The sequence below is a fragment of the Dysidea avara genome, chromosome 7 (assembly GCF_963678975.1).
Source record: "Dysidea avara chromosome 7, odDysAvar1.4, whole genome shotgun sequence".
NCBI classification, from domain to species: Eukaryota; Metazoa; Porifera; class Demospongiae; order Dictyoceratida; family Dysideidae; genus Dysidea; species Dysidea avara.
The window spans coordinates 1,880,997-1,906,474 of NC_089278.1; the positions used below are offsets into that span (position 1 = coordinate 1,880,997).

General features: G+C 38.1%; 2 protein-coding genes across 19 annotated transcripts in view; one reads left to right on the forward strand and one right to left on the reverse strand.

Moving 5' to 3' along the window:
* The window catches only part of LOC136260503 (laminin subunit gamma-1-like), a 28,390-nt gene that overhangs the window by 534 nt on the left and 2,378 nt on the right, over positions 1 to 25,478 (reverse strand). For 6 of the 15 annotated variants that reach the window (XM_066054258.1, XM_066054256.1, XM_066054253.1 and 3 more), the window contains exons 2-9: positions 21,767 to 22,108; positions 21,477 to 21,720; positions 21,333 to 21,431; positions 4,783 to 5,274; positions 3,624 to 4,733; positions 2,447 to 2,562; positions 2,257 to 2,398; positions 50 to 226 (exon numbers count right to left, since the gene is read on the reverse strand). In XM_066054258.1, the coding sequence (XP_065910330.1) occupies positions 4,870 to 5,274; positions 21,333 to 21,431; positions 21,477 to 21,713 (741 nt within the window). In that variant the 5' untranslated portion in view covers positions 21,714 to 21,720; positions 21,767 to 22,108 and the 3' untranslated portion in view covers positions 50 to 226; positions 2,257 to 2,398; positions 2,447 to 2,562; positions 3,624 to 4,733; positions 4,783 to 4,869. Of the gene's footprint in view, positions 1 to 49; positions 227 to 2,191; positions 2,399 to 2,446; positions 2,563 to 3,623; positions 4,734 to 4,782; positions 5,275 to 5,325; positions 5,894 to 8,915; positions 9,218 to 19,186; positions 19,907 to 21,332; positions 21,432 to 21,476; positions 21,721 to 21,766; positions 22,109 to 25,478 lie in introns of those variants that run through there. The other 9 variants (XM_066054260.1, XM_066054259.1, XM_066054252.1 and 6 more) reach the window with 8 other exon arrangements.
* LOC136260502 (uncharacterized) lies at positions 9,255 to 19,150 on the forward strand. Of its 4 annotated transcripts, XR_010703560.1 has the most exons (6): positions 9,255 to 9,334; positions 9,381 to 9,439; positions 10,682 to 17,577; positions 17,632 to 17,681; positions 17,914 to 17,941; positions 17,996 to 19,150. XR_010703560.1 is itself a non-coding variant. In XM_066054245.1 (4 exons), exons 1-4 carry the CDS (start codon positions 17,563 to 17,565, stop codon positions 19,067 to 19,069), a joined length of 1,167 nt encoding a protein of 388 aa, XP_065910317.1. In that variant the 5' UTR covers positions 15,918 to 17,562; the 3' UTR covers positions 19,070 to 19,150. The 4 variants fall into 4 exon arrangements, 2 of the variants coding, with proteins under 2 accessions (XP_065910317.1, XP_065910318.1); XR_010703561.1 differs by having other exon boundaries at positions 10,682 to 17,672; XM_066054245.1 differs by lacking the exons at positions 9,255 to 9,334; positions 9,381 to 9,439 and having other exon boundaries at positions 15,918 to 17,577.

The following is a 25,478-nucleotide window of genomic DNA, read 5'->3' on the forward strand; positions in this document are numbered from 1 at the left end:
ATGTGGAGTTAAAAGTAGTTACCATGTACTGTAAGTGGTATGTATGTACATTGCTGTTATTGCTAGCTGCATTAGTAATGTTGGTGATCCTTTTATCCAGTAAGTTTGCTAGTCGATTGTTGTTATCAACAGTAGAGTTGGTTGATCGGATGGTCTCATTGAGTGACATGAGAACAGCATGTACCATCTGTAGTGTCTCCTCTCCTTGTTCAATGTCACGTCTTGTCTGGAGAAGTAGCAAACATTACTATTACTATAAATGGTATAACTACATATCACACACACGTATAACACTGCAGTACACATTTCACTACTTTCAGTAGTGATGTAAGATGACATCACTAGTTTACCAGCCAGGGAACACTTACGAAGTAATAATATTGAACATTGTACATAGCTCCTTAGATAGATACTCTCTAATAGAACAGTCACTTTGTAGTAAAATACTCTAATAGAGCATTCAATTAAAAATTCTGTAAGGCATGTTGCTAACCTAGAGCATAATGCAAACAGGTACACTGAAAAGCATAATAAGTAAAAATTTAGGGAAATTCCTGAAAGAATTTTGAGCATATTTGATTTGGGCCTAAAAGTAACCTACATTGAGTGCTTTCCACTGACTGCTCTATTAGGGAGTATTGATCTACATAGTTTGAAATATCTACCTAATATTCTGACATGGCACTCCAGCCTGTTGTGCTTCTAGCATACTTGGAATAGGCCTAGTTACTTACAACCTGAGTAATTGAACTCCAGTCTACCCTTGTTCAATGCCAGAAAGCATGCCGGGGATTGTGTGTGCTGAACAATATTGAATTAGAATAAGGACATGATGTACAATATTGCTTAGTATAATACTACTGAAATTGTAGTGACAACACAAAGAATAAGTTGTACAATGCTATTGCCACTTTTAATTTATTATAATCAGTGAGTGCCTTCTTTTGCCAATGTCAGTAGGGAAAATGACTGGGAGTAGCATAGCACATCTATGGTACATTGTAGCCAAGTTGTAGAATACTTTATCAAGGTGTAGAAAATACTATCTGTGTGGCCAACAGAAGTTATTATTATTATTATTGATAACCGGAGTTAACTGGCTAGGATGTGTTCACATTTTATCCTCGTCTGGACCAACCCATCTCGTATTGTTGTGTCATGCTGGGCCAGGTTTGGCATGGCTCAATTGATTCACAGTGCAGTTTATTTCATGCTACACTGTGCTATACCTGGGTTACAAGGTCAGGGGCAGATCTAGGATTTATAAAAGAGAGGGGCTACCTCAAGGTCTAATCTCTTGGGTAGAGGTGTGCAAAGCACACTTCCAAAGCATGCTGGAACTAGGGGGGTCTGGGGGCATGCCCCCCCCAGGAAAATTTTGAAAAATAGTTGCTAAAATACTGCAATTTGGAGACATTTCCACATAAAATTCATAATATTTTCTGCCTGTAGATATTTTATATACTGCCTTTAGATTATAGGTATGGCTCTCTGAAGCATTTTGCTAATGGAAAAGTTTGGGTAGGTACAGACAACCAAGTACATGATGCACCCCTCTCACAATTGCACAACACTGAATGGGTGCATGCTAGAATAATAATGTTGAAAGTGGAAAATTTTGAAATTTGAACAATACAAGATTGAATCTGAGAGCATTTTCAATGGAAATGGTGTACCTGAATTAAGTATTGCCATACATATTAACTACACAAGTAAATAAATGAAGCCCTTTAAACAGACCAATGCACTTCATTGTATGTATAGGTGTAGGCAGATTTGGAAAAATTCCATAACAGAACCAACTACATGTTTCCAGTGAATGTTCTATTAGAGTGGTTAGCTAACTGCTCTATTAGAGTATCTCGATCTTGTACACCTCCAATGCTGATCCGGGCGAGCGGATCTGGGTCCTCATTGCATAAACTTTAGCATAAATCCACTGATAATACCTTGGAAAGATGTTTATAAGGTGGTTTTATGAGTATTTGTATTATTAGTGATCATATAATTATACTAAGACAAAATTTCATTATAATACCCCCCCCCCCGATCCGCCCCTGAAGGTAGTGTGAATGGAGTGTAAATGAATGGGTCCCAGATATCCAAACTAACTGAGGATCCACTGATAAACAAGTATACCTTCTCTATTAGAACACACTACATAAAGAATGAGCCACTCATGTCAACAAACTTGTCAGTATCTGAGAGTTGAGTTGTTTGACTGCCAAATAATTTACAACACACGGTCATCTTCACCTCATTAATATTAGTTTGAAGCAATATGGAGTTGCTTTCTGCCCTGTTGGTTCTGCTTGTGATGTTGCTATGTACACTTATCAACTCTTCCAGGTCACTTGTTGCTGATTTTGCATCATTGGCCACCTCTTGGCCTCTCCGACTAGTTAGATGCACTAACAGTAACCATAACAACACAACTTATACTCACTGGCTGTTCTTAGCTAGAGTGAGCGTATTGTTGATTTTCTTGATGATGTCACTGGAATCATGGAGTAGTGGAAATTCATTGATTATAACATTGATCGATGTAATCAAATCAGCCACCTGTAGCCAGACACCATCACACACGCACACAGTCTTAGCAGTCATCTGTATAGAAACTAGAAAGGTCACCTCCAAAATGGCAAATTCCACAAGTAAGCCTTAAACAGACAGACGGTTACTTTAGACAGGTGCAAAGTATCACTTGGGAAATTTAAAGTTAGGCATTATAAAGAGGTAACCTGTGGCCACTAAGCCAGATTCCACAAGACAACCCATGTGAACTAGTATATTATGTAAGATCCTTAGTGCTACAAAAACATATTCTAAAGAAATACCTCTCTATAGTGATATATCCACCACAGACAATATTACTGCACTTGATAAACATGGAGACTGTTGGTGGTATACAAATACAGTAAACCTCATCAATTTTTTTTCATTTTATTGTACAATAACCACCAGCTCATGTGAAACATTTTCAAGCATTGCATAATATTACCGCATAGACAAATTTGGCGAGTAAGCAGTGTTTGACTAAACTAAACTCTGCCACCAAATCACTTGTCCAATACAAATCTGTATTACTCTACTAACAAATTCGCTAAACATTTTATTCACCAAAATCCTATCATGGCAAATTCGCCCAAGATTCCTCCTGCCAAACTTTCTAGGGTATATCAGCTCATGTACACTTATCCTACTGTAGAAATTTAAAGTGGCAAAGTGGTCACTCGCTTCTCTGTTACCAAACTTCCATATTTTACAAGGTTGCTTTACACTTCTTGATACACATGAAATTTCAATTTGTTAAAATATTAGAGACACCAATAATAAACCTAAACATCTGCCAAATGTAGCTTTGTAGAATTTGACACAAAACTTGTTGGCTGCTTCACCTGTAGCTATGGAAGGCACTGGACAATTAGTTTTTTGCCAACATGTCATATCACAGGTTTTAAATAAATTACCTACTTTGCTTTGCTTGTCATAATTTCTGCTTGCATTGTAACGTCAGTTAAAATTAGTATGTTTTTGCTTTATGGAAGTTTGTAATTTTAAACTCCATGTTATATTATTATAAAGATACCATTCTTTCTCACTATTGTACAGGTCATTCTTACCTTAGATGGGGTATAGCTAAGCTGATACATCAATGACTGGTTGACCATAGTTTCAATCAAGAGTACTGTGGACACATTCAGTCTGTCCAACAGGTCACTGGTGAGGTTGTGCAGCTGTATAACTGCAGGTTTGTTTGATTCAGCAGATCAAGATCTTCTGTTGCATTGAGAAGGGCTAAAGTTGAGTTTATTGTGTGTAGAAACTTTTGTAATTCGTCCTTTATTGTATTTGTTGTGTTTAAATGGCTATCAATTATTTGAATACTTGCTTCAATTTGATTGGCAGTTGCTATGGACCTGTTTAAAATCCCTTCACACTTCACACCACAATCATCTCATAGGTCACACTGTCCACACAGAAATCTGTTTACTGTTGTGGCAAATGTTGTGACATTTTCTATCACTACATTAAGTTGATCTTCTATTGGCTGAAAACTGTCAATCTTGGATTGGTAGTCAGAAGAACTGTTTGTTATAGTAGCAATTGTTAGTGTCACCTCATTAGATATTACCCTGTAGCTATGCAGCTGATGATCTGTTAAGTGACTGGGTTACTATAGCAACCAAGTCAGTCCCATTATCAACAGTTAGCTCTAACTGTAAATTATCTAATTCAGTCAGTGAGTCTGTTAATTGTTCACCAATCCTTTCTAACTGTTATTATCTCACTCCTATTAATGCTCACCATGTTACCCTCTATTGTGTTACCTAGCTGAAGTTGTGTTGTCACTTGTTCTGTTACCATGGCAACTAGTCTGACCACACTGTCTAGTTGCGAGATGTTCAAGTTGCTGTTGTTCACTATGGAAACAATGTCGTCAATGATCATGAGGCCATACAAGTAATCAAGGTCCATCAATGTGACATTAATTGACGAGGCATTTAAAGAGGTTACCATGGAAATACTTCCATTTACTGTTTCAGTTAATCGGAACAGAGAGTTGTTCCACAAATTGTGACATTCGCTGTTGCAGGCAAGACAATTTGGCCACAAATTAGCTGTCCCTGGTTCACACATCTCACAAAACTGTCCAGTCACTCCAGGGCTACATGTACACTCGTCAGTGACACGAACGCACCTCACTGTTGTGGCTTCCTCACAGTGACAAGCTAACAGCACGCAAACATTATAACCAGTCAAACAGGTTAACTAGCTCACCTACACATGACCCATTGCCATGGCGATAGTAACCATTTGCACACTCATCACAAACAGTACCCTCATAACCTGCTTTACAAGAACATCCTATATTGTGGTTGTCAATAGCAACACAGGAAGTGGCAAAATAGTTATCCCCCCAAGTTGTCCTGGGCAACTGCACGGCAGACATTCCCCTGTTGTCATGTTTCTATAGTAACCATCAGTACAGTGTTCACAATGATCTCCACCAGTATTGTTAGTACAGTTGTGACATCTTCCGGTCTCTGGATCACATGATGTGGCCTTGTTGCTACAGTAACACTTGACAAATGGTCCCCCATTGGGAGAGTCCCGAGCATACTCTGGTGAACAATCTTCACAAAACTGACCATGACAACCTGGTGGACACTGACATGTCTCCACATAATCTGCTATGCCATTGGCTAAAACTGTGGGTGTGGCATAATCCAAGTGTACCGTCAATATGTCAATGGTGATATCTCCATCTCCCTAGCAACCAGAAATTATGTAATATATGTGACCAGATTTGCGAAAAGGTACCTTCTCTGCATATTTGACATACCAGCAAACAAAATGATGTAACACTTGACTCCTTATACTGATTAACTTGCTCTTAGTATCAAAATGTAGCCAGAAACTGTAGCTATACTCGTTGAAATTATATTCCATAATCAAACAGTTATGAAGCCTTAAAGTTCAAAAATGGGTGTGTGAAAAAGGTACCTTTTCGCAAATCCGGTCACATATATTTGTGTCTCCCAAATTTCTTTACTGTTTTAGTGTCATCTCTATAAGATGGTTAACAAAATTTTAGTATTACAGTGCAGCTAGACAGCAGTAAGAGACTATACTGAAAATAAATTACAGGTGCTTAAATTCACAGACATACCTTTCATTTACCATAATTATATTGATCTACTAAGTTGCGATTTAGCCTAAAATGTTCACCACTGGCAAGTCTATCAAGGTATAGTTTTAGTCCTTCATTATAACTTGTGCATACAATTCATTTACATCTACCACATTGTAAACAAATGTATGCAGCACATAATATGTGACCGAATTTTGGAAAATCACCCTTATGGGCGCATTTGACACATTAAATATTTAGTTCTGAAACACAGCATTATAAGTTAAATTCCTACCCAATTAGGGTAGAATAAACCATAGATACCCTGAATTACAAGAAAATTTATAGAAATATTTGAAAAGTGCTTTCTGCTATTAACAGCACCATGCTAGTTTCAAAAATTCTAATTGTTTCAGGCACGACCATACCAAAATTCGGTCACATATATGCTTAAGGCTAATTTCTCCTATATATAACTTTACAAACTATGTGAGGGTTTTAGCATGTATATGACATACAGAACACATATTTTATGGATACAGCTTAACAATTAAACTTTTTGTTGATTTCTATGTAGCATGTCAGTTTATTTGTGTAATGTTGTCACTAGCATTACAAACATATCTCAAAATGATGCCCCCTTTATTATGGCTACTCTGGGTAGTGAAACATTAGTCAGCAGTAACTGCATATTTTTGGTTGAAATTCATTCAAGAATGACTGATTGGAAGATTAATAGCTTCACTACAAAGTGATCAACCTGACTGACTGGTACTGTACGTCTGTGTGTCTGTACATCTGTGCTTTACATGTGTGTAGAGACTTTCATGTATCCACTTGTGAAAAAGTTTTCACATGAAATGTCACTCCTTAGCTAGCTAGTTATCAGTATACTATTAACAATTTCATTGTTCACAGATACTTCACCGATACTTAACAGATACTTCACCGATACTTAACAGATACTTCACTCACACTTCACAGATACTTCACTCACACTTCACAGATACTTCACCGATAATTAACAGATACTTCACTCACACTTCACAGATACTTCACTCACACTTCACAGATACTTCACTCACACTTCACAGATACTTCACCAATACTTAACAGACACTTCACTCACACTTCACAGATACTTCACTCACACTTCACAGATACTTCACTCACACTTCACAGATACTTCACTCACACTTCAAAGATACTTCACTCACACTTCACAGAAACTTCACCGATACTTGACACATACTTCACTCACACTTCACAGATACTTCACTCACACTTCACAGATACTTCACTCACACTTCACAGATACTTCACCGATACTTAACAGATACTTCACTCACACTTCACAGATACTTCACTCACACTTCACAGATACTTCACCAATACTTAACAGACACTTCACTCACACTTCACAGATACTTCACTCACACTTCACAGATACTTCACTCACACTTCACAGATACTTCACTCACACTTCAAAGATACTTCACTCACACTTCACAGAAACTTCACCGATACTTAACACATACTTCACTCACACTTCACAGATACTTCACTCACACTTCACAGATACTTCACTCACACTTCACAGATACTTCACTCACACTTCAAAGATACTTCACTCACACTTCACAGAAACTTCACCGATACTTAACACATACTTCACTCACACTTCACAGATACTTCACTCACACTTCACAGATACTTCACTCACACTTCACAGATACTTCACCGATACTTAACAGATACTTCACTCACACTTCACAGATACTTCACTCACACTTCACAGATACTTCACCAATACTTAACAGACACTTCACTCACACTTCACAGATACTTCACTCACACTTCACAGATACTTCACTCACACTTCACAGATACTTCACTCACACTTCACAGATACTTCACTCACACTTCACAGATACTTCACTCACACTTCACAGATACTTCACCAATACTTAACAGACACTTCATTCACACTTCACAGAAACTTCACTCACACTTCACAGAAACTTCACTCACACTTCACTCACACTTCACAGATACTTCACACACACTTCACAGATACTTCACCGATACTTAACAGATACTTCACTCACACTTCACAGATATTTCACTCACAGTTCACAGATACTTCACTCACACTTCACAGATACTTCACTCACACTTCACAGATACTTCACCGATACTTAACAGATACTTCACCGATACTTAACAGATACTTCACCGATACTTAACAGATACTTCACCGATACTTAACAGATACTTCACTCACACTTCACAGATACTTCACTCAAACTTCACAGATACTTCACTCACACTTCACAGATACTTCACTCACACTTCACAGATACTTCACTCACACTTCACAGATACTTCACTCACACTTCACAGATACTTCACTCACACTTCACAGATACTTCACTCACACTTCACAGATACTTCACCGATACTTTACAGATACTATGTGAAGTGTGAGTGAAGTGAAACTTCACTCACACTTCACAGATACTTCACTCACACTTCACCTATACTACACTTCACTCACACTTCACACTTCACTATGTGAGTGAAGTATCTGTTAAGTATCGGTGAAGTATCTGTTAAGTATCGGTGAAGTATCTGTTAAGTATCGGTGAAGTATCTGTGAAGTGTGAGTGAAGTATCTCTGAAGTGCGAGTGAAGTATCTGTGAAGTGTGAGTGAAGTATCTGTGAAGTGTGAGGGAAGTATGTGTGAAGTGTGAGTTGTGCAGTGAATCAAGCTGTCCACAAAAGTGGGGATCAAGTGTGAAAAGCAACACAAGACTTTACTAGGATTTTACAATCGATGGAGAGCGCCCACACTAAAGTGGTATATATAATCTTACCTTTGTCTTCATCTGCTGCACGCACCTTCTTCCTTTCTATACAAAGTAAAGAAAGGAAGAAGGTTGCTTATTGAAGCCACTGTACTGTGCTACCTTTGTTGCTATTTGCTGAGCAAAAGCCTGACCAACTAACACATTTGAAGGTGAGTATAGTTGCATCATAACTTCACAGTTCACGTTTATACAGGCTATACTGAAGTAGGATACTCTCCCCCCCATAATATTATGAACTCTTGCCACTACACACTATCAAACATGTTTTTTACAATTGGCCACATCAGAGGGTACACAGCATGACAGGTACTAAAATGTCCATATTACAGAAAAAAGGACGTGGGGACAAGTCTAAATTACAGGTATCAATTTTTAAACAATGTTTACATAGCTACTACTTTCAACATACCTCTATAGGACATATTAATTTCCCTTTGAAATTATTCCTCTTTGAGTAGTACCGCTCCAGTAAAGTTTTAGTTGATGGTTTCATCCTAGCCTCCTGCAAAATTAAATTCACACTAACCTCTTCATTGGTCGGGCCTCTGATCAGTTCTGAGCAAGCGGACCAGCCAGGTTGGGGTTGCAAGGCACCCCAGACACCGCGCAACCAAGGGATTAATCATGGCAGGATAAAATCCTAGGGTTCCCGGGATGCACTCACAAACACAAAACACCGACTCCCAACGCCACGAGGCTGGCCCGCTTCTGATATTTTGGTGCGATTAATTCTATTTATAGGAGATTGCGCGTTATTTAGAATACCGTGGTCACGTGGGTTGAGATTCCATCCGGTTTAGTTGACTCTCTCCTCCTCTGTTATGAGTGGTAAGTATCGTTTATTGTTATTCGTTTATTTATCTCGTTTATTTAGAACTTGGGACTCCTCCGGCAAAACGCCAGTGTATGTATAATGCGTCTATCTGTGATCATGTAAGTTATAGTCTGGTCTAGTCTAATCCCCCAGACCCAGGGGGGTAATAAGGGCTACATGGTCCCCCAGACCCAATAGTCTTGCGTGGCCAGACCAGCTATGTTTTTACAGGGCGTGTTATCGCTTTCAGTATAAGCGCCCGTAAAAATATAATATAGGGTCTGGTCTCGTTCCTATTGGCCTAGAGGTGTTCAATTCTTAGGCCATCTATAAGCACTGTAGAAGCCTGAACAAGCATTTTAACACCTCCAGTCGGCTCAGAGGTGTCAAGAACGACTAAACAATATGAACGAGACCAGACCCTATATTTTTACGGGTGGTTATACTGAAAGCAATAACGCCCTGTAAAAAATATAGCGGTCTGGCCACACGAGACTACAGATCCAGAGGGCTACGAAAATTAATTGCTTTTTAAGGAGGGCAGCATACCTTTGGCAGGAAGCTCTAATACCTCTTGTGAGATTTTGGTTTGCCTTGTAGTGAGCTTTCTAACCTGATGTGGTTTGTGGGTAAGCTCTAGTTGATCGCCTGCAAGACCCATGAAAGGGTAATAAATGCCCAGTTGTGAGCATAGTGAGAGAATCCCTCTGCCAGGTTTAGACCTTTTTACTTTCAGGTAATCTGGCCAACAACGTGCCCTAAGTGATTTGTTTGTTTGTCAAGTGGTAAACAGAAGTATAGTGCAGGACATCAAGAATTACCGACATATATACCGTAGTTTGGGAAAAGTTGGTATTTAAATATTTTCATCGATGATGTGACACAACAAAAATTAAACGCACAAAATATTTTGAATAAATAGAGAAGGTGAATTATTTTAAATAAATGTAATTTTTGCAATGATATAGAAGCTACAATAAAAAAGTTAGTGCATGCATAGTGGAAATTCTTATGTCCAGTACTAGCTATATGCTTGACAGGTTTCATTGACATTTGTACACATACAGTTAACAACTACTGTTAGGCTTCCCTGCTGGAGCTGCTGTCCTCCACTCCTCTTCCTGCATTAGTTGTTGTGGTAGCCACTCCCTCCCGCTTGAAGTCTTGGGGATGAGACTAGTAATTTTACTGGTTTCTGGTGTGTTTATGCAGAAAGGAGCATGCCAATGGGACATTGCTATACAAACTAATGAGGGAAACCAGAAACCAGTATACCAATTGGTGTGGTCTTAGTCCTATGGACTCCATGGGACCAATGCGTGTGTCATACTTTGTGACTAGTGCTTTCTTTCTTTCTTTAGAGCCCTAATGCGGTATTATTCATATTCTCCACAAAGCAGGCACACAAATATCTCCTGAAGATTGAGTTGGGAATCTCAGATCATATACCGGACTTGCCAAATCTTAAAGAAGACTTGAGTGAATTTATTACTTTTCCTGATGATGGAGAGATACAGCATATATGTAACTTAGGTGATTTTTCAGTTCTAATGTGGGACTTTGCTGTCTTCACCAGATGCTCAAGCGCCAAAATTGAGAACTTCCGGCTTACAAAAGTTAATAATAATAAGCCTTTCAAGCTTCCAACACCATCTCCCAAAGTAGCTGTTAGTTTGCCATTTTTTACACTGGACACATTGGACAGTGAAGTTTTTGCAGATGTAGATGAACAGATTCTAAATCGTCTCTATAGTTTTCCTGTTGCCACTGAACGTCAGCGACAAGATTTTTTGTATATGTCACTTAAGAAGCATGGCTACGATGTACATTTGGCCGAATCTACCAAGAGTCTACATCACTACTGTCAGTTCTCGGAGGGTGGAGACTTCTATGTCACTAAAGCGGTTACCCCACCTCTAGTTATTGTTTCACCTACTGAAGTAGCTACAATAACTGCAGATCAGAGCACATCAATTAGTGATATGCCATCTAAGTTGTCCCCAGTATCTATGGGACAATCCAAGCTGGCTTCTCTTCATATAGAAGCGAAACAAGGCGCTGTTGATCTTGATCGCCTCAAATATCAGCTATGGGCCGACATGATTGTTGGTACTGTGAACAAGTTTGTAAAATCCCTCAAGCGTTTCACAATTAAGGATCTTGTTGCACTTGAGCAACTTTCAGGATTTGGCATGGCGTGTTGTGGGGATGGAACCTTTGGTGTGTATAAATTAGAAATGGTATTTGGTCATTCTACAGTGATTGTAGCTAAAGTGGAACTTGGAGCCCGTGAAAGATTAACAACAGCAGCACTAATGGATTTTACGTTACAATACTATGACCCCAAAGACGCTAAACATTGTAGTAATGTTCTATAAAGAGAACAATTAACCTAGCGATAACAAATTTTGTATTTTGCAATGTAAATAATTTCACAATGTAAATAATTTCACAATGTAAAATCCAATAGTGAAGTCCATTAGTCTGCTACAAGAAAATTTAAAGCAACTGTGAAAAGGGTTAATCCATTGCATCACAGCCAGTTCAGTGGGGGGGGGTGATCTCCTAATCGCAACCGATCAGTCTACCTGTAGTATAGTTCAACAAAATACTACTACAAAAAGCTCACCAATTCAAAAGGGAACTGCAATGCAACATCTCGCATTGGAGGGGAAAAAAGAGGACCATGATGAGGAGAAACTTAAATGGCAGCTATTTGCCAATATGATGGCGGCAGCAGTTTCACAATTCCTTACAAATTTGAAGCTCTATTACACGTTAAAGGATATTGAGGAGGTAAAGCATATTGTTGGCTATGGAGTACCATATACGGGGTCTGGAGTTGTGGGATTCTACAAATTAGATATAGAACTTGGTGCACAAACTGGAATCATTACCAAAGTTGCTATGCGTCGACGTATTCCACAAGTTGCGGCCATGTTGGTGGACTGGTTTTATGACTTATATTTAAATAAACTGCAGTCAATATAGTATGTTATTGTCCTTTGTTATAAAAGATGATTTTTCCATTTATGTGTTGTATTATTATTATTATTGTTGTATGATTTTTCCATTTATGTGTTGTATTATTATTGTTGTTGTATTAAACGCCAACCGGGCATCCTCCTTCAAGTGGAGACATTTAACAGATACTTCACTCACACTTCAGAGATACTTCACTCACAGTTCACAGATACTTCACTCACACTTCACTGACACTTCACAGATACTTCACACACACTTCACAGATACTTCACTCACACTTCACAGATACTTCACCGATACTTAACAGATACTTCACCGATACTTAACAGATCCTTCACTCACACTTCACAGATACTTCACTCACACTTCACAGATACTTCACTCACACTTCACAGATACTTCACCAATACTTAACAGACACTTCACTCACACTTCACAGATACTTCACTCACACTTCACAGATACTTCACTCACACTTCACAGATACTTCACTCACACTTCAAATATACTTCACTCACACTTCACAGAAACTTCACCGATACTTAACACATACTTCACTCACACTTCACAGATACTTCACTCACACTTCACAGATACTTCACTCACACTTCACAGATACTTCACCGATACTTAACAGATACTTTACTCACACTTCACAGATACTTCACTCACACTTTACAGATACTTCACTCACACTTTACAGATACTTCACTCACACTTCACAGATACTTCACTCACACTTCACACATACTTCCCTCACACTTCACAGATACTTCACAGATACTTCACTCGCACTTCAGAGATACTTCACTCACACTTCACAGATACTTCACCGATACTTAACAGATACTTCACCGATACTTAACAGATACTTCACTCACACTTCACAGATACTTCACTCACACTTCACAGATACTTCACCGATAATTAACAGATACTTCACTCACACTTCACAGATACTTCACTCACACTTCACAGATACTTCACTCACACTTCACTGACACTTCACAGATACTTCACACACACTTCACAGATACTTCACTCACACTTCACAGATACTTCACCGATACTTAACAGATACTTCACCGATACTTAACAGATCCTTCACTCACACTTCACAGATACTTCACTCACACTTTACAGATACTTCACTCACACTTCACAGATACTTCACTCACACTTCACAGATACTTCACTCACACTTCAAAGATACTTCACTCACACTTCACAGATACTTCACCGATACTTAACAGATACTTCACTCACACTTCAGAGATACTTCACTCACACTTCACACATACTTCCCTCACACTTCACAGATACTTCACTCACACTTCACAGATACTTCACTCACACTTCACAGATACTTCACTCACACTTCACAGATACTTCACCAATACTTAACAGACACTTCACTCACACTTCACAGATACTTCACTCACACTTCACAGATACTTCACTCACACTTCACAGATACTTCACTCACACTTCAAATATACTTCACTCACACTTCACAGAAACTTCACCGATACTTAACACATACTTCACTCACACTTCACAGATACTTCACTCACACTTCACAGATACTTCACTCACACTTCACAGATACTTCACCGATACTTAACAGATACTTTACTCACACTTCACAGATACTTCACTCACACTTCACAGATACTTCACTCACACTTTACAGATACTTCACTCACACTTCACAGATACTTCACTCACACTTCACACATACTTCCCTCACACTTCACAGATACTTCACAGATACTTCACTCGCACTTCAGAGATACTTCACTCACACTTCACAGATACTTCACTCACACTTCACAGATACTTCACCGATACTTAACAGATACTTTACTCACACTTCACAGATACTTCACTCACACTTTACAGATACTTCACTCACACTTCACAGATACTTCACTCACACTTCACACATACTTCCCTCACACTTCACAGATACTTCACAGATACTTCACTCGCACTTCAGAGATACTTCACTCACACTTCACAGATACTTCACCGATACTTAACAGATACTTCACCGATACTTAACAGATACTTCACTCACACTTCACAGATACTTCACTCACACTTCACAGATACTTCACCGATAATTAACAGATACTTCACTCACACTTCACAGATACTTCACTCACACTTCACAGATACTTCACTCACACTTCACAGATACTTCACTGACACTTCACAGATACTTCACACACACTTCACAGATACTTCACTCACACTTCACAGATACTTCACCGATACTTAACAGATACTTCACCGATACTTAACAGATCCTTCACTCACACTTCACAGATACTTCACTCACACTTCACAGATACTTCACTCACACTTCACAGATACTTCACTCACACTTCACAGATACTTCACTCACACTTCAAAGATACTTCACTCACACTTCACAGATACTTCACCGATACTTAACAGATACTTCACTCACACTTCAGAGATACTTCACTCACACTTCACACATACTTCCCTCACACTTCACAGATACTTCACTCACACTTCACAGATACTTCACTCGCACTTCAGAGATACTTCACTCACACTTCACAGATACTTCACCGATACTTAACAGATACTTCACCGATACTTAACAGATACTTCACTCACACTTCACAGATACTTCACCGATAATTAACAGATACTTCACTCACACTTCACAGATACTTCACTCACACTTCACAGATACTTCACTCACACTTCACAGATACTTCACCAATACTTAACAGACACTTCACTCACACTTCACAGATACTTCACTCACACTTCACAGATACTTCACTCACACTTCACAGATACTTCACTCACACTTCAAATATACTTCACTCACGCTTCACAGAAACTTCACCGATACTTAACACATACTTCACTCACACTTCACAGATACTTCACTCACACTTCACAGATCCTTCACTCACACTTCACAGATACTTCACCGATACTTAACAGATACTTTACTCACACTTCACAGATACTTCACTCACACTTTACAGATACTTCACTCACACTTCACAGATACTTCACTCACACTTCACACATACTTCCCTCACACTTCACAGATACTTCACTCACACTTCACAGATACTTCACTCGCACTTCAGAGATACTTCACTCACACTTCACAGATACTTCACCGATACTTAACAGATACTTCACCGATACTTAACAGATACTTCACTCACACTTCACAGATACTTCACTCACACTTCACAGATACTTCACCGATAATTAACAGATACTTCACTCACACTTCACAGATACTTCACTCACACTTCACAGATACTTCACTCACACTTCACAGATACTTCACTCACACTTCACAGATACTTCACTCACACTTCACAGATACTTCACTCACACTTCACAGATACTTCACTCACACTTCAAAGATACTTCACTCACACTTCACAGATACTTCACCGATACTTAACAGATACTTCACTCACACTTCAGAGATACTTCACTCACACTTCACACATACTTCCCTCACACTTCACAGATACTTCACTCACACTTCACAGATACTTCACTCGCACTTCACAGATACTTCACCGATAATTAACAGATACTTCACTCACACTTCACAGATACTTCACTCACACTTCACAGATACTTCACTCACACTTCACAGATACTTCACTCACACTTCACAGATACTTCACTCACACTTCACAGATACTTCACTCACACTTCACAGATACTTCACTCACACTTCACAGATACTTCACTCACACTTCAAAGATACTTCACTCACACTTCACAGATACTTCACCGATACTTAACAGATACTTCACTCACACTTCAGAGATACTTCACTCACACTTCACACATACTTCCCTCACACTTCACAGATACTTCACTCACACTTCACAGATACTTCACTCGCACTTCAGAGATACTTCACTCACACTTCACAGATACTTCACCGATACTTAACAGATACTTCACCGATACTTAACAGATACTTCACTCACACTTCACAGATACTTCACTCACACTTCACAGATACTTCACCGATAATTAACAGATACTTCACTCACACTTCACAGATACTTCACTCACACTTCACAGATACTTCACTCACACTTCACAGATACTTCACTCACACTTCACAGATACTTCACCAATACTTAACAGACACTTCACTCACACTTCACAGATACTTCACTCACACTTCACAGATACTTCACTCACACTTCACAGATACTTCACTCACACTTCAAATATACTTCACTCACACTTCACAGAAACTTCACCGATACTTAACACATACTTCACTCACACTTCACAGATACTTCACTCACACTTCACAGATACTTCGCTCACACTTCACAGATACTTCACCGATACTTAACAGATACTTTACTCACACTTCACAGATACTTCACTCACACTTTACAGATACTAAATAAACTTTACATGTTATGTTTTTTATTTGTTTCCAACCTGTTGGAATTGTTGCAAACTATTCTAAAGACATTCAGACTTCCTTTTACTGTGTTAAGCATTAGAAAGCAGCTTTGAGGACTGTTTCCAACATGTTGGAGTATAACTAGTCATTGATGAAGAGATGAACAACTAAATAAACTTTATTAAATGTGCTTTTTATTTCTTTCCAACATGTTGGAATTGTTGCAAACTATTTTAAAAACTTCCAGATTATGTATTCCGACCTGTTGGATAAACTGCAAAACACTCTTATCACATAACTATTGTGTTGAGTTGTTCAAAGAACTGTTTCCAACATGTTGGAGTATAACTAGTCAGTGATGAAGTGATGAACAACTAAATAAACTTTATTTATTGTGCTTTTTTATTTGTTTCCAACCTGTTGGAATTGTTGCAAACTATTCTAAAGACATTCAGACTTTCTTTTACTGTGTTAAGCATTAGAAAGCAGCTTTGAGGACTGTTTCCAACATGTTGGAGTATAACTAGTCATTGATGAAGCTAAATAAACTTTATTAAATGTGCTTTTTATTTGTTTCCAACATGTTGGAATTGTTGCAAACTATTTTAAAAACTTCCAGAAATATTTGCTATGGCTTCTTTTGCGTGGGCGAGTGATTATCGCCACCTTAACAACAACCGGATAAACCGGTTAATGACCATGTGACCATATCCTATAAAAGGAATGCGACAGTCACATGAGTTATTTTTTTGAGTCGTGTTGGTGTAGCGGTGGTCGTGTTTTCGTGTACTATCGTGTGTGGTCATGTCTACAAATCTGGTATGAATTAAATTAAAGTAGTACTTCTGCCAAGTATGTGTCGTATCATTTTAGGAGCAAAGCAGTCATGGTTCATCAGGAGCGAAGAAAATTAAGTACGATACGTAAGTTATAATATCTTTTCAGTCCTAGTGCAATGTTTAGCTGCCCACCATTCATGGGTTGTTCTCCAAGGGCTCCGGGGCATCCATTGTCCTAGTGCTATATAAAGCCCACCATTCATGGGTTTGTTCTCCAAGGGCTCCTGGGCATCCATTGGCCGCTCATATCAAAGCCTTTTGAGTCCTAGTGCACTGTTGCGGTGGTCCATGATCTTCTTATGTATATGTTTTCTAGAGATGCTGGTGATCCGAAGACAGTCAAGGCACGTATGCAAAAATATCATCATTTTGTGTGATTAATGTCTTGTACACTGTAGGCATTGTTTGTATATATTGGGATGCAGATAGTGGAGTTTTGTTTAGAAGTTCTCGACACCGACGGACCGTTACTAGACTGGGATTCAGAAGTGATGGGAGAAAAGTTAAGACTAAAAGCGTCTAAAGAATATTCAAGGATACATTCTGATCTTAACAAGCTATCAAATAGGTGCAAATGTGGAAGTACTATCTCGAATGGTAAATTCGTAAAAGTATCATCTGCCGAGCAACCACTTTATGTTTATGAACATAATGCGTACTTGGCCTATTCAAATGTAATGTTTGAAGATGTGGTGAAACTTGCCTATCGTGTTAGTGAGGACAAGCAGTTCATGTTTGCTTGTAAACAAGAAAGCTGTCATTTAGCTTATTATCCTTACTATCATAACGATGATTACTGTAGCGCTTACTTTCAAGAAGAATGTTTATCTAATCCTAATACATCACAAGCTGTTGAACTTTTGAAAGAACTGCATAGTAAGAAGGAACCTGATGGTGAAGATGACTGGACATTTCGATTACATTCTGGCTTTTTGGTCAACAACATTGACTCAGAATATACAGCTGATTTAAGATGTGGTCATGTAAAAAAGAGTTGGGAAGGCAGGCTTCCCAGAGATGTCAGCAACAATTGCTTACTATTCCAAGGAGCACCTGACATAATAGTCAAAAAGAAAGGTATTATCGAAGTCTATGAAAATGACGATGATGGAAAAGATTTGCCCAGTAGTCAAGAGAGTGCGAGGCTACAGATGGCCCACCAAATGACTGGTATAAAACCCTATATATCCTCATCTTTTCAGCCAAACAAAATTGGTGAATTAGTGGCAGCTTTGCACACCTCCTTAACATGTAGAGCCCTGCGAAAATACACGAAAGGAAAAACATTCGATTTACTCGAGGCTCATGGTTTATTCATACATAGGTGTGTAGGGATTATTCACATGAAAGTTACTTTAAGCAAGAAGCATAGTATCATGATTGCTTCAAACCTACTGGTTCATGGAGTCTCAACTCCACAGATTTTTTGTGCTGTGATGAAGTACTTTATGACAAAACTACAAAAACAATAAACTGTGTATTTGTTTAGTGTTGTTTGTGTGTGGGTGAACTATTGCTATCATAATAAACCGATGAAGTAATACTTTAATTTGCTACATTTTACACAAACATCACACAACATCACTCACACTTCAGTGTGACAATGACGGTGTCACAGAAGAAGTTTGAGTGTAAACTAGCCTCCAGATTACAAAATCGTGTCTGCTTCCTTGTGATGTTTTAAGTGTGGATTGGGCGAAATCGACTTCTTCCAGATCAACTCGATACTTGTAATATTTACACAGCATGTCTACAATAGCATTGGCATACACGAATCTTGTCGTTGCTTCATTTGTTACTAGGAAACTAAATCGTGGCTCCTAGACAGTGATATATCAGTGGTAAGGGGTTGTCTCTGTTGCTTGGTTTTAAAAGAAAGGTTTCAATATCAGGATAGAAGTTGGTCCTCGGTGCTCGGGAAAGTTTTGAAGACGTAATGCAGCGAAGTGCTTTACCTTAGACGTTAGCTTATCATTCAGGACTTCGACACTTTCAACAAGTTCACATTTCAAACTACTTGCAGCATAATTCTTTTTTTCACTTCCCGTTTTTATCATCATACGGGTGGGATGAATGTACATAAACTCTCTAGTGTTGGATTTCCAAAGTTCAAGTACCTTCGTAACTTCATCTCCAAAGTACCTACACATGAACACTAATTTTAAATTACTATTTCGTTTGCTACTTACGTTACCGGGTTCGACGTTCTTGCCTTCTTCGCTGTTGGCGGTGCTATGGGCACAGCCATTGTTGCCATTGAATCGAGCATTGAATTCGTAGCCATTGTTGCTGACTTCTGTGCCTACCGACTAGTGTAGTAACACTGATATAGTGCCAGAAAGCAATTGGTCACACAACAAATAGGTCACTGTAAATTTTTGTTGTCTGTAAAATTCCTGAGTATTATGTTATACTATTGTATCCAAATAGCTGAGCATCATGACTGCACTATTAAGAGTGTCTGAAAATATGAAATTGGTTTGACAAGTTCCGATCCACTGCCCATTCACACAAAATATCTCCCCCACAATATTATGTCACATACATACATGCATATCAGTATTGGGGGTAATGCGTTATGTGATATTATTACCTTTTGTGATAACTAAGTAATAATTTATAACAAAATATGCTTTAAAAACTAGTAATATAACTCAAGTTACTTTACTTACAAATGTAACATGTTATCCAAGTAATGTAACTAGTGATTCTGGAATTCGGCCATAAATTTTGCATAATTTTTTCTCCATTGGAGAGTTGGCAATCAATTTGCTGACATATGAGTGATTGATCAAACAATTGGATCATTTCTAGGGTTTCTTGGGGGTGAGGAATATGATGATGCTGTTAGTGTCCTGCTGCAGATAAGTTTGTGTGGTGTTTTAGTCAATTATAAGATTATTTTGCAATATATCTAAATAATATGTTCTCTTTGCAAAAAAACTACCTGGCACATGTTAGTTATACCAAGGTGAACATTTCTGTCCATGTAGTTTTCAACATTATAATGATATACAAGCAGCTGACTATATATCAACAGTACAACTGCTTGCACATTATTGGGTGGAGGTGACTGGTACAGAGTGTTTGCACTCCAACCATGTGTGTGCTGTTGTGCCATCAGTTCTGTACAATGCTAAATATATGCAATTACTTAGTGGCCTTCTATAGAAGTATCACTCAATTATTAGTCTAATCAAGAGTTACAAAAAATTGTAATTTTGCATTATGAACATGTATACTAAGCTGCACATATAAGGTAGGTTTACATACACTTGTGAAACTTGTAACCTCAATTACAAGAAATTAATGTTTAAAAACAAAGTAAAAACACACTTCTACAGCCATAAAAATAGAGGGATTACGAATATTTGAATGTTGAACTTTATTACTACAAATAACAAAGTTGCTAATCTCATTTTACTCTTGGTATTACTATGTAACGACTATAGCCACAACAATAATAACAAAGTAGTAACAAAGCCCACCTCAATGAAGCTTATTGACCAGTTGCTTTCTCTTATAACTCAAGATTCCAACAATGCAAGCACGTGACAGCTTAAGGCTGCACACACAAAGTAATATAATATGTAATATTATTATAGTTACTTTATTTTATGGGTAATATGTAACTGTAACTAATGTAAGTAATAGTAACAAGTTACTCTTAAAAAGTAACTACCCCAACACTGATGCATACGTATATACATACATACATACAGCTATACAACTCACCACAGCCACAAGTGTAATATCAGAAATGTTAGCAAGTACTCTCCTTAACTGATCTTCACTAGATACTACCCCTCCACTAACCAACATCTGATCTATCACCTAAACATGTTGGCATAGTAACCATTACATCTCTTTCAGTCTAACCTTTATAGTCTTCCAACTGTTGCTAATGGCAACTGGGGACATCTCCAATTGGAACCCATCATCATATGGGCTAACAGCTGTCTTGTTAATCCTTACTGTTACTGTGGCTTTTCCGTTTTGTGCTGGTGACTGACATAATGTCACAAGGAACTGTTGTCCAAATGCTGTTCTCTTGTCACCAAGGTATTCTGCAGGAAACAGTAGCTCCACCCTCCCAGCCACACCTTCTACTCTCATAAATCCTCTGCAAAATCAACATGACATCAATGACACAACATTTGCTGCATTACTCTTCTTCTCAAGTGATCCTTCCTCCATTATTTTCCCTCCAATTCCCAGTCACACCCTCCAAGTTGAAGTAGTTACTAACTGATGCCATGAACCAACTGTCAGCTGATGTGCAACTATTAGAATAACCATTACAAAAACACTGCAGACAAACTTCCTGATTGGCTGTAATGCTAGGTCCTAGTGAGCCCTGCCTACTGCAAATGTTACATCGTCTGCCAGTCACACCCCTTCTGCAGTAAAAGGGATCACATGATTTAAGACTGCCAAAGGGGTCACAGTTACAAGAGAGGCAGTCAACTCCAAACTGGTTCTTATCACATCTGCCTCATCCACAACACAATCTAATAATAATACAGTCATGCAGTTAATGTGAGAGATACCGTATAATGGGAAATTTCTGAGGGGGGAAATTTTGTGTTTTGCAGATTGGTTTCAATCTGTGGAAATCCCCTTTGAAATATATATGCAAATTGGGGTCAAAATGGCATTGTTTCAAGATCCTGAAGAAGTGAACAGTTTTACCCTCGAAATTTTGAATAATGATTATCCACAAAATTTTCTTCCTTAAAATATGGTACACATTTCGTACAATAACAAATATGTAGCATGCATTCTCTTAGAGTGGTAGAGGATTTTAGCAATTTAAACAATACGGCTTCCTGTGAAACAAATTTTACTACTTTAAAGTATGTAGAAATTTTTATGCTTTCATCTCTCTGTCTGGCTATTTCATTACATGCTGTTAGGACAGTTTGACACAGTTTCTAATCAGCAGTTCATAAGGATCGGGAGTTGACCAGGCGGTAATCAACAACCCCAAAGCAATAAAACATTAATCCCCAATATTTACTTGTGCAGGAAACATAGTGAACCGTTCCAAAATAACTGATTTTGTATGCAGGGGTATTTAAAGGATTTCCTGATCTGAAATGGATTTTTCATAGCAAAAGTAACATGGAGAAATTCTCCCTGACCTCACACAAGGAGCTACAATTCACATAGCTGCAGCACTGTCAAATGTAATACAATTTTGTACGCTGTATAGTATCACTGTGCAGATCACTGTGTATAGAGACATCTGGGTGCTTGGCAGTGTATGTGACTGTGAGGTTTGGGATACATCTCATAGCCATTGCACTTTACAATGCATGTTCCCCTCATAACATCTACACTATAGAACTCACTAGTACTACCCATGACGGGATCGAGATAGTTCGAGGAATACATACCATTTGACTGATTCAAAGATAACTTTCACCCACACGCCAAATTCAAAAAGATGAGCACAAACTTGTTCCATTCAATCACACAGCAATTCATCGGAGATGATAACTATGATGATAGCATGAGTGACAGCAACAGATCAGCTGCAGATGGTCCGTATTCACTTGTAGTGTCTGCAAACCACTGTGTGCTATGAATTTACTTATGAATCAAAACGACAGGTGCTTAACAAGCTGCGGGACAGAATGCAAGTTATCTGGTTAGTACATTTTTATCACTAACTTAAAGGCAAAGGTAGGGATGACCCCTGGGGGCAACTCGTGTTACAAATTAGTGTTGTTTTAGTTAACTATAACTAAAACTTAAGTTTTTCTGATTTGTCAAAAGACTAAAACTAAAAGTGCCTCAATTTTTATGCTAAAACTTATACTAAAACTAAAAAATATCATTTAATGTTTACAAATAACTGAAACTAAAACTAAAAGTACTTGCCACGTATACAAATAATTAAAACTAAAAGTACGTACTTACCACCTACAATTATAAGAGTTGTTGATTGTTTAAAACTAAAACTAAAAGTACTTTGCTATAAACACATAATTCTAGCTAATTATTCACTATACACATACTATCTGCCAGTGTATATAAAAGTAACTAGTGTTTTGCTATAAATATATTTTATAATTATCAAAAGGGTTTAATGCCAAAAAAGTTACTACTGTGACGTTGTCAAGCAGGATGTAGCTAGTACAGAATTTAACTAAGAGCTCTTTTAAAATTAGTGAAATCATGTGCAATGTATTATAATATTATTTTTTGAAAAAATATCAAATAGGTAGCTACAAGTAGCTGCTGCATTCATTATTGCATAAACCAAACATGGTGGGTTGAAAGAACGTAACTTTGCATTAAATTATTGAAGGGTGGCATGCACTGACTGCTAAATTGGTCTTCATATTTACTACAATTGTTTTGGCACTTGCTGCAGCAAATCATCTTGCCTTGGTACATTCTGTTGATCTTGTGTTTACCATGTCTATCTTGGCACCTTAATTGCCACATTGTGTATCTTATATTTTCAGTATACATTTTGCCACAACAAACAAGCAAACCTGTTATGCTTTTAAATTTGCAGGTGTGTAATTTCTAGCACTCAATACAATAACACAAACAAAACACTGTTTGCCATGTGGCACTTGTCCACCACTGTCTAGTGATGGTGGTTGTTTTGGTAAGTTGTGCTTCCACGGTTCTCCTATATTTGAAGCTACAGGAATTTCTAATGTCATCCTACCAATCCTAATGGAACCCTGCACTATCACACCTCAAGCTAACCTTTAAGTTGGAGGCTACTCATGGAATTGGGCAAAAGTCTACCCCATGAGACTCACATGTGGGTGCATATTCTTCCCCAACCTGACATGTATCTTTTATTTATTTATTTACTGATTGATTTGTGTTTGTTTTATTTTTATTTGCACTGCATGTATATTCACAATATATACACACATTTTGAATGTAGTCTCCTAGATCTAGGGGTGGGCTTTGGGCGGGGACAAACTTTTTCCAACTTTCCATGTACATGGCCTCCCTACCCCATCTCTGCGCTCTTTTCTGATGCATGCATTTGAGAATTATCCTGATTGTATAATGTTCACTGTTTCCTGCCTACTTTGCATTGTACAAACCATTTACTTTATTGGTCATTAACTACAAGCTGTCAGTAAGTAACAATATTGCATGCTTACACGCAATTACCTCCCAACATTAAAACTTGTTTAAACTCCATTTAAATATGTCATTGCAACTAACATATAAACTTACATATTTGCATCTAAATCCAAAAGCCATGTGAGTACACGTGCAGCTGTGATATTTTTGGCCAGAAAAGATCAAATAATCATAATTAGTGCTATGATATTAGTTTTGGGTGTATATTTCTTATGTTGTTTTCAGAGCTCCACTGACAAGCTGAGTGGATTCCCTCTTAAATATTACAATTACAATGGTACCGTATGGATAGCTGAAACTAAAGCTCTTGAAATCTATAAGATCTGAAACCAGCGGCGGAGGAAGTAGTTGATATGAGGGGGGGCTCCGCTGAGCTGACCCAGACTTATTTCTATAGTTTGGTAAGGTGAGACCAAAAAAAAAAAAGGTTACAACCAACTGACAAGAGCTTTCCACCTCACCAGCTACCATTTCTAGCTGATAAACTACATAAAAATCCTTACATAGCTCGCTACACACTGACTACTTTATTAGAGTGACTGCTCTATTAGAGTATCTCGATCTTTATCACGGTTTTCAGCCCCACTCCAAGATAGATAATTTCGGTGTGATATCATTCTGAGGGGGGGCTTTAGCCCCCTAGCCCCCCCTTTCCGCCGCCTATGTCTGAAACTATAACTAAAATGTATTGAAGACAGAAACTAAAACTTTAACTAAAACTATAAAAATCTAGCATCTAAAACTAAAACTATATCT

Bases quoted from the DNA above. Each gene is read 5' to 3' on its own strand.
- LOC136260502 (XM_066054245.1), top strand. The intron at 17,682-17,913 runs GTAAGTTATAAT...TATGTTTTCTAG, and splicing joins AAGAAAATTAAGTACGATAC to AGATGCTGGTGATCCGAAGA. The intron at 17,942-17,995 runs GCACGTATGCAA...TGTACACTGTAG, and splicing joins GTGATCCGAAGACAGTCAAG to GCATTGTTTGTATATATTGG.